The 10369-nt window shown below is 50.3% G+C and overlaps 1 protein-coding gene across 1 annotated transcript in view; it reads left to right on the top strand.

The window, feature by feature from the left end:
* Positions 1–10369, top strand: part of MRPS6 (mitochondrial ribosomal protein S6) — a 43932-nt gene that overhangs the window by 22807 nt on the left and 10756 nt on the right. The window contains exon 2 of the mRNA XM_058019316.1: positions 8082–8221. Coding sequence (XP_057875299.1) covers positions 8082–8221 — 140 coding nt within the window. The remainder of the gene's footprint in view (positions 1–8081; positions 8222–10369) is intronic.

Here is a 10369-nt window from a genome sequence, read left to right as displayed (position 1 = left end):
TTCTTCTGCTCCAGAGCCAAGGATCCTTGGGTTCTGCAAAAGCAGGACAATTTCAAAATTACAGCTGTGGTCCTCAAAAAGTGCTGGTGGAGGGTTTTTACTCACCATGTTCAGCTTTGTCTTCATCCTGGGGCAGCAGTGAGGATGTGCAGGGTGGGTGGAAGAGCTGCGTGTCCAGAGCCAGCTCTGATCCCTGAAAATGCCTCTCCTGGAAGGGACAGATGGCTTAGACCAGTCTGGGTGGGACAACAGGCCCCTGGCAGCTGGGCTGGATGGGGAATTGTGTGTGCAGCAGGAGCAGGGCAGGGATTGTCCCTCTGTGCTGGGAGACCTCCAGGGCTGGGCCCAGTTCTGCTCCTGCAGGAGAGCCCTGGAGGGGCTGGAGCGTGTCCAGGGCAGGGAACGGAGCTGGGAAGGGGCTGCAGAATCCCTGAGGAGCTGGAAGGGGCTGCAGAATCCCTGAGGAGCTGGAAGGGGCTGCAGAATCCCTGAGGGAGCTGGAAGGGGCTGCAGAATCCCTGAGGAGCTGGAAGGGGCTGAGGCTGGAGCAAAGGAGGCTCAGGGGCCCTCGTGGCTCTGCACAAGTCCCTGTGGAAAGTGATAATTGAGACTTAAGGAACGGAAAAAGAGAGGCAAAAATTCATGGGGACAGGGATGAGGGAACAGGAATTGTGAGGAGGATGGGAAGAATCCAGGTTCAGTGGAAGAACCATGGGCAGGGAATTGGTTTGGGTGGAAGGATTTGGGCTCCTCTGGGATCTCAGCCCATGGAAAGGGAGCTCAGGCCTTGGCAGGGGCTGCCCAGGGAGCTTTGCAGTGCCCATCCCTGCAGGTGTCCCCTGGAGGTGGCACTGAGTGCTCTGGGCTGGGCACAAGGTGCCCATGGGGCACCGCTGGCACTGCATGGGCTTGGAAATCTTTTTCAAACCCAGGGATTTGGGGATCTTCTAATTCTGGGAAATTGGCTAATTTCCACTTCAGCTCCTTCCAGAGCTGGGACAGGGACCCCAGCTGACCATGGTGACATCCCAGCCCCTGTGCTGCTGTGCCCAGTCTGTAAAACTGGGGAACAATGAGGAAGAAGGGGGCATATTCCCTCCATGTCTTTTTTTCCTTTGCATTTCGTTATTTTTCACATACAAAGTAAATTGATGAAATATATTCACATCAGAAAGTCATGGCAGAAACACAGCTTGGAGCTCCTGGGGAGCTTTTTCTCAGCAACTTCCTGATAAGGACAATTTTGCAGTGTTACCTTGAAGCCCTTATTAGAATGTGTTGAGGTTGGAAGAAGAGTTGAATTTTCTGGAGTTTCATGGAAGGTGTTTAATTAATTCTGAGGTTTAACTGATTCTGAATTGATTCTGCCTGGAAAGTTGAGGACTCTCCATCCCTGGCAGTGCCCAAGGCCAGGTTGGACAGGGCTTGGAGCAGCCTGGGACAGTGGAAGGTGTCCCTGCCATGGCACTGGATGATCCCTAAATCCCTTCCAACCCTTCTGTGACATTGTGGCCAATTGTTACTTTAACTGTTTCCAGTAATAAATCATTGAAATCACCCTAAATCGTGGAGGATTTGCTTGCTGTTTATTTCAGATTTTAAAGGCACATTTTAGGCTTCATCTTAGAAATTCTCAAGGCTTTCAGCTCTCTAAAATGAATTAAATTCAGTGTTGGGATTCATGTTTTAATTTAACTATGGGTTGGTATTTATAGAATACTTGTATTCCTTAGATTTTAGTTTAATTTCTTCTATAATCTCCTTTGATCTTAAAAGATTTGTTAAAAATTTTAAAAAATCCCTCATATAATTTCAATTCTTTGAAGAAGAAAGGTGGATTTGGGAACAGAAGAGTTCAGGCATCACTTTGAGTTTAAAAGTTGCTGCTTCCTCTGCATCCAGGCCCGTGGGCTTCGTGTTCATATCTGGTTCTTTGCCTTACCCGCCACCCAATGCTAATTAAAATCTGGTTTGAGGATGGGGTGCTCATTTTAATTCAGAAGTAATTTTGATCGCTTCCCCCAAGTTATTTTTGGTGATGTGCCTGCTGTAACTTTCTGTGTGCCATTTCTGGAAGGGTCTCTCCTGCTCCTGTGGTCACTCAGTGTGGGCTGGGAACATGGCAAGGTTGGCATGGTCAGGAGCACCTGGGCTTTCCCATTTGTCCTTACTCTGTCTTGGGGAAATGGTTCTGTTGTAGATACAGGAACCTCTGTCTCTGCATCCTGCTGGCCCTAAAATCATCCAGGGGCTCCACAAAAGGTGTGGGGATGTTGGGATGAGTCCAGAGGGGCTGGAGCCAGGCTGGGAGAGCTGGGGGTGCTCAGCTGGAGAGGAGAAGCTGCAGGGAGAGCTCAGAGCCCCTGGCAGGGCCTGCAGGGGCTCCAGCAGAGCTGCAGAGGGACTGGGGACAAGGCCTGCAGGGACAGCACCCAGGGAATGGCTGCCAGTGCCAGAGGGCAGGGCTGGGTGGGATCCTGGCAATGAGGAATTGTTCCCTGGCAGGGTGGGCAGGCCCTGGCACAGGGTGCCCAGAGCAGCTGGGGCTGCCCCTGCACCCCTGGCAGTGCCCAAGGCCAGGCTGGACACTGGGGACAGTGGGAGGTGTCCCACTGGGTGGGATTTGGGGTCCCTCCATCCCAATCCAATCTGGGATCCCTCCCCACCCCTGAAGTTCCAGGCAGGTTTGGAGGTTTTCCCCATTCCCACTGCTCCATTTCCAGCCCAGCCCATTTCCCCAGGGGTTCAGCCCGGCTCCCACATCTGCTGTTTCTTTGGAATGCTGCATTTATCTGGATTTTCACGTTTCCTGGCTGCCCTGAGTGGTTGTTCCCAACCTGGGGTTGCTGCTCTGGGTTGTTGATGCTTTGACAGTATTTGGAGAGTATTTAATAATTTTCACTAATATTTTCTAATGTTTTATTAAGTAGTAAATGACACCAAATAAATGTTTTTCCCCCTTAGTTTTGCTGCTTGGAATTGCAGCTTCCTTCTAAACATGAATTTTGCCTTCTTTGATTTCCACCTCAGTAAATAATCCCTGACCAACCTTTTGTAACTGCTGAGCAACCAAAAAAAGACATAATTTTATCCTGCTGTTACTACATTGAAGGGATAATCAAGTAATTAGGATGGAGTTATTCCTGTTTATAACTTGGGATGTGCCCACTGACTTTAAATGCTTCCTGTTGGCCAGAAGAACTTGAGAACTGTCCTAGCCCTAAAGCTGCTGAGGATTTGGTGTTTGCTTCCATTTCTCCCTCCAAAGACTCTCCTTGGAGGAGGTTTTGGTGGTTGACAAAACTTTTTTTGTAGCCAGTGCTGGAGTTTCTATCCCTTGGACTGTTCTGGGGGAAATGAGATGGAAAAAGGAGCAGTGGAGCTAAGTCCTTTTACATAGCTCTGCTTCCAGGCAGGTGGCTCCTCGTATTTTAGGAGGCATCAGCATTCCAAAGGCTTCATTTCCACGTTTGGTTTGTCTCCAGGCTGCTCTCTGAGCTTCATGGCTGATGGTCATGCCTGAAGCCACTTTGCCACCAGAAAATTCCCTTTTTTTTTCCCAGTTTCCTTTCATTTATATCTTTCCTGCTTGCCAGGTGAGTCCTGTGGGACTGACAGAACCCATGGGAGCATTTTTGTTCCCTCTTATGCACAGCGTCCCCTCAGGACGAGAAGTTTGGTGCTGCTTTGGTTCTTTTGGGGCATTTGTGGCTTTAATCCTGGGGGTAGGGGATGGGGCACCCCCAGGTGTGCATGGAACAGCTCCTGCTCTTGGGTGGGATTGTGCTGAGCTGACAGGCCTTGAGGAGAGAGGCCAGAATCACTGGACAGCAAAGATGCAGTCCAACCTTGGAGCTCACCTTTAAACCAAATCCTCAGGGGCCACAACCCCACATTCCTGGGACACCTGCAGGGATGGGCACTGCAAAGCTCCCTGGGCAGCGCCTGCCAAGGCCTGAGCTCCCTTTCCATGGGCAAATTGCTGCTGCTGTCCCAGCTGAGCCTGCCCTGGCCCAGCCTGAGGCCGCTCCCTCTGCTCCTGTCCCTGTTCCCTGGCAGCAGAGCCCGACCCCCCCGGCTGTGCCCTCCTGGCAGGGACTTGTGCAGAGCCACGAGGGCCCCTGAGCCTCCTTTGCTCCAGCCTCAGCCCCTTCCAGCTCCTCAGGGATTCTGCAGCCCCTTCCAGCTCCTCAGGGATTCTGCAGCCCCTTCCAGCTCCCTCAGGGATTCTGCAGCCCCTTCCAGCTCCCTCAGGGATTCTGCAGCCCCTTCCAGCTCCTCAGGGATTCTGCAGCCCCTTCCAGCTCCTCAGGGATTCTGCAGCCCCTTCCAGCTCCCTCAGGGATTCTGCAGCCCCTTCCAGCTCCCTCAGGGATTCTGCAGCCCCTTCCAGCTCCCTCAGGGATTCTGCAGCCCCTTCCAGCTCCCTCAGGGATTCTGCAGCCCCTTCCCAGCTCCTCAGGGATTCTGCAGCCCCTTCCAGCTCCTCAGGGATTCTGCAGCCCCTTCCAGCTCCTCAGGGATTCTGCAGCCCCTTCCAGCTCCATTCCCTGCCCTGGACTCGCTCCAGCCCCTCCAGGGCTCTCCTGCAGGAACAGAATTAGACACAGGTTTTGAGGTGGGGCCAACTAAGGTCAAAGTGCTCAGGCTGTCCCCTCACCTGTGGCTGGTGTGACACCTGGGGCTACGTTTGCCTTGATGGGACCTGTGGAGTTAACAGGTTTCTTCTGGGCAGCTCTGAAGCATGTGGGGGAAGAGGAGTGAGGAATTTGGATCTGTAGACAGAAATCCTTTGGTTCCTTCTTCCAGGAGCTCTCAGCGCTGCCTGGCCCTGTGGCTGTCCCTGTGTCTGTCCCCGTGTGCAGAGCTCAGAGCAGGCCCAGGCTCTGCTCCAGGCCCAGCAATGGCCCCAGAGCCACGGGCAGGGCCTGAGCCCAGCAATTCCCCTCACAGGAGGCACAACTTCTGCCCTGGGCAGGGCCCGAGCTGGAGCAGAGCCCAGAGAGGGGCTGGAGTCTCCTCCTGGCACATTCCAGAGCCACCTGGGCCCTCCCTGTGCCCTCTGCTCTGGGTGACCCAGAGGTGGCTCCAGGTGAGCACTGTGGGCCCTTCCAGCCTGACCCTCCCAGGATTCTTCGCAGAATCACAGAATTCACAGAATTGGAAGAGATTTTCAAGACCTTCGAGTCCAACCCAGCCCCAACACCCCAACCAAACCCTGGCCCCCAGTGCCACATCCAGGCTTTGTTAAACACACCCAGGCATGGGGACTCCACCACCTCCCCGGGCAGCCATTCCAGAACTTTCTCACCCTGGCTGCAAAAACCTTTTCCCTGCTCTCCACCCTGTGTTTCCCTTGGTGCAGCTTGGGACTGCACCTTTCCAGAGCAAGGTGACAACTTGTGAGCCACTGGTGTGCCCCAGGTCCCTGCCAAGGCTGCCCAGGGGTGAGAGCAGCTGGGAATGGCTCTGCTTTGCCCTGGGGGCAGGAGGGGTGTCCAGAGCTGCAATTCCAAACCAGGCTGTCCTGCTCTTGAGAGCTCTTCCTCATCCCCTCTGCAGCAGCAGCTCCATTGGCTCCTCTGCCCTCCCCAGGGCTCTGGGACTGGAATTAGTGCTGGGCACTGGGACTGGAATTAGTGCTGGGCTCTGGGACTGGAATTAGTGCTGGGCACTGGGACTGGAATTGGTGCTGGGCACTGTGACTGGAATTAGTGCTGGGCTCTGGGACTGGAATTGGTGCTGGGCTGTGGGACTGGAATTAGTGCTGGGCACTGGGTCTGGAATTAGTGCTGGGCTGTGGGACTGGAATTAGAGCTGGGCTGGGGGACTGGAATTAGTGCTGGGCTGTAGGACTGGAATTGGTGCTGGGCACTGTGACTGGAATTAGTGCTGGGCTGTAGGACTGGAATTAGTGCTGGGCTGTAGGACTGGAATTGGTGCTGGGCACTGGGACTGGAATTAGAGCTGGGCTGTGGGACTGGAATTAGAGCTGGGCTGTTCAGGAAAAAATGTTGTGGCTCCTGAGCTGGGAGCCAGGCAGGCCCCATTTCCTCTGTCCCCAAGAGGGCTGGCTCTGAGGCAAACCAAGGAACCTGTGTCTGTGGATCTCTTGGTTAGCAGAGTTCAGCTTATTTTTAGTTTGGGTGATGGCTTTAAGCAAGCCAGGGTAAACCATGGCAATTTTGGGAGAGGGAGAATGAGAGGGATTATAGTGACAAGCTTTCCAACCCAACAATTAGTTGATGTTTTCAGAGTATGGCCACAAGTGGGGAAGGTTGCAAATTTTACAATCCTGAATGTAGAAATCTGTGGCTTTCTTTTCTTGTTCTTTCTCTCTGGTTTTGTTTTTAAATACATGGGGCTCAAATGTTTGGCTTGGTTGTGTTCAGAAACTGCACCTCACGTTGGCCTTGCAGCACTCAGGGAATGTGCTGATCCCTGGGCATGTGGAAAAGAGACAAAAAACCTCTGTGCCACTGGGGGGTGAGGGATGGAGGGCAGGGAGCTTACCCAACAATACTTTAGTGGATTTCATTGAAATCTGCATGGAGGTTAGAAGGGTTTTTCATTGCTCTCCACGGCTCCCTGAAATGAGGTTGTGGAAGGGCTGCCAGAGCTGCAGGAGCCCTTGGACACCCCTGCAGGGACAGAATGGGATTGTTGGGGTGTGTGCAGGGCCAGGAGCTGGATCAGGGATCCCTGTGGGTCCCTTCCAGCCCGGGATATCCCATATAAGGATGTATATTATAGATATAATTTTTATATAATGGTGCTAATTGCTGTCTCCATACCAAGCCATGGACTTCTGTTTTCCCCACACTGATCACTTGAAATATTAATGAACAACAACAGTGCAAGGACCCCAAATCTGTTCCCAATCCATCATTTTCCTTTGCTAGGAATATTGATTTGTGCAAGGCTCAGAGCAAGTGATTCCAGGTGAGTCAAATCCATGAACTCATCTTCTTTTTGCTGGGGCCTGACTTGGAAATGGCAGGAAACGTTCCTGGGGAATTGCCTGCTGTCACTAATATATTTTTTGAAAAATACTTTTGCTAAGATTTATTTTTCTTGAGAAGCTGGGAAGCTTCGGCTTCTCTATATTTTGTTACTTTAGAATGTGATTTAAAGAATTGTTTACTTAGTATGTGAATTGTTTTTACTTAATGAATAATCACAGGTCTAGCTGTGTCAAGACTTTAGTTAATCAAAAGATTTTTATTATTCATTCTTTTCTTTTCTAGCTTTTTTAATGTCTCTTTGCTTTTTCTTTAGTATAGCTTTTGTATGTCAATATAATATAATATATCATATAATATCATATAATATCATATCATAGCATATCATAGCATATTATATTATTATATAATATATAATAGTGTATATATTGTATAAATACACTATATTAATATATAGTATGTAAATATTAATATATACCATATATAGAATATAGAATATATATTGTATAGAATACATTATATTATATTATATTATATTATATTATATTATATTATATTATATTATATTATATTACATTATATGATTAATATATTTATAGTAATATTAATATATTGATGGTAATATTAATGTATTATTGTTAATATTTGTATATATTAATATATATTAAGTATTATATATAGTACATAATATATTATATATAATGTATAATATATATAATATTTATTGCAATAATATATATATAATATTTATTGTATATTATATATAATATTAATATATACTATATATAATATAGTTCTTATTTTATATATAATTATATTATTATATAATAATATAATTATATATAATATAATATCATAAAATAATAAATCAGCCTTCTGAAACACAGAGTCAAGATTCTCATCTCTTCCCTGGAGACCCCCAAACATATAATAGAAAATGCTTCTTCCCTGCTCCTGGAGACCCTCAAACACCACCACGGCCTGCTCCTGAAAATTCTGAAAATTGGATTGCAGCCCCTCCTCTCCAAGTGCTGAGCTGTGCAAGTGCAGCTGTCCTTGCCAGCACACAAACCACACAGATTTCCAGGAATTCCTGACTTTTCTCTCTCTCTTTTGCAGCCTGAGACAGCAGCCGTGCTCAAGCGTACCGTGGAGGCTCTGATGGAGAGAGGAGCCATCGTGAGGAACCTGGAGAACCTGGGGGAGAGGTCCCTGCCCTACAAAATCACCAAGCACAAGGAGCGCCACAAGCGAGGGGGGTACGTGGTGACACCTGCTCCTTCGTGCTGTCACTGCTGCTCCTGGAGCAGGGACACCAGCACCAGCCCTTGGGGGATGTTTGGGCTGCAGGTGGGACCTGGGGGGGCTCTCAGCAAGGAGCTGGGTGTGTTGTCTGTGTGTTCTGTGTGTGTTATTCTGAGTGCTGTCCGTTTTGTGCTGGTTTTCAGTGGTGTTTGCACTGCAGAACTTTCCCCAACATAAACAATATTATTATTTTCTAAATGACTATTTTTAGGCTGTTTTCTGATAAAGCTCAGCCTAATCTCCTAGTTGGCAGGATGGGATCCTTTCCTCCAATGTTAATAATTAACATTAAAGTGCCCTGTAAGGCTTGGTTGTGTTCCTAAAACAGTTTTGGGGTTTGATGAAGTCCAGAATCATGGAATGGTTTGGGCTGGGAGGGATTTTAGGGATCATCCAGTGCCACCACTGCCATGGCAGGGACACCTTCCACTGTCCCCAGTGTCCAGCCTGGCCTTGGGCACTGCCAGGGATGCAGGGGCAGCCCCAGCTGCTCTGGGCACCCTGTGCCAGGGCCTGCCCACCCTGCCAGGGAACAATTCCTCATTGCCAAGATCCCACCCAGCCCTGCCCTCTGGCACTGGCAGCCATTCCCTGGGTGCTGTCCCTGCAGGCCTTGTCCCCAGTCCCTCTGCAGCTCTGCTGGAGCCCCTGCAGGCCCTGCCAGGGGCTCTGAGCTCTCCCTGCAGCTTCTCCTGCCCAGCTGAGCACCCCCAGCCCCTCAGTTAAGGGTGCTCAGGGTAATGCTGTGTTTTATGGAAACACAATAAATGGGAATTACCCCGCAGTGCAGAGGGAGGTGCTGCAGCTCCCATGCCGTGCCCAGGGTGGTTTTGCTCCTTGAGGCCACCTCTGAAATGGCTGCTGCCTCTCCAAGGCCTGGGAGATGTTGCTAAGCAACTGCTGGGGCTGCTTAATCCTAATAACAATTAACAACTAACAATTAACGAGCTGCTCCCGATCCTGCAGCATCCAACAGGAGCTTGGCCAGCCCTGCTCTTCCTTGGGGAAGCTCAGGGCACTCCAGAGCTGCAAAGTCCTCCTTGGATCAGCTCTCATGGGGTCACTCCTGGTTTCATTCCCTCTTCTGAGCGCCTTGTGGTGCTCCTGCTAAGTGGGAATGGTGAGAGGAGAAGGGGGGATCTCCAGCACACTCCTGTTCCATCAGCCTGGGCAAGAGGAACTTCAGGGAGACTTCAGAGCCCTTCCAGAACCTTCAGGAACACTTTAGAAAGGAGGAAAGAGGACTTTCTGCAAGGACATGTAGTGACAGAGAGGGGGAATGGGTTCCCAGTGCCAGAGGGCAGGGTTGGATGGGGTTCTGGGGAGGATCCCTCCCTGTGGAGGTGATGAGGCCCTGGCACCACTCCCCTGCAGAAATGGCTTCTCTTCATCTCTTCTCCAAAGTTCTGGAGATGTTCCTGTCTTCTGTTGAAGAACCCAAAACCTGGCCTGCAGGAGTGCTGCCACCCAAGCTAAAAACTGTCATCCAACCTCTCCCAAAATCACTGGAATTTCATCCCTGTGCCTCAGCTCCCCCCTGGCACAAGGAGAGGGACAGCAGCTCCTTGTTCTGCCCTTGGAAAAGGCTTTCATGTTTATAAAATGCTTCTGCTCTGACAGCAGGATGAGGTCATCACTAATTCTGTCCTGAGACAGGAATTTCTCATCTCCCATGGGCTTGCAACAGGATTTCATCCTGCATTGCAAAACTGCCAGGGTCAAGGCATGGTTTGGAAAAACCCCACATGGAGCAGGAGAGCAAAACAGGCACGGGCACAATGGCAGTGCCTGAGGTGGAGCCAGGGATAGGTTGGGATGGGAGGGACCTCAAAGCCACCCAGTGCCACCCCTGCCATGGCAGGGACACCTCCCACTGTCCCCAGTGCCCAGCCTGGCCTTGGGCACTGCCAGGGATGCAGGGATGGAATTCCATCCCAGCCCTGCCCACCCTCACAGGGAGGAAATTTTCCCTAATATCTGATCTAAACCTGTAATTTTTCACTTTAAAGCCATTCCCTGTGTGCTGTCCCTGCATCCCCTGGCAATTGTCTCTCTCCAGCTTTCCTGGGGCTCCTCCAGGCCCTGCAAGGCCACCCTGAGCT

Source organism: Melospiza georgiana, chromosome 2 (assembly GCF_028018845.1).
Source record: "Melospiza georgiana isolate bMelGeo1 chromosome 2, bMelGeo1.pri, whole genome shotgun sequence".
NCBI lineage: Eukaryota > Metazoa > Chordata > Aves > Passeriformes > Passerellidae > Melospiza > Melospiza georgiana.
Note: the sequence above shows the minus strand (reverse complement) of the source record. Positions and strands in the feature narration are given on the sequence as shown.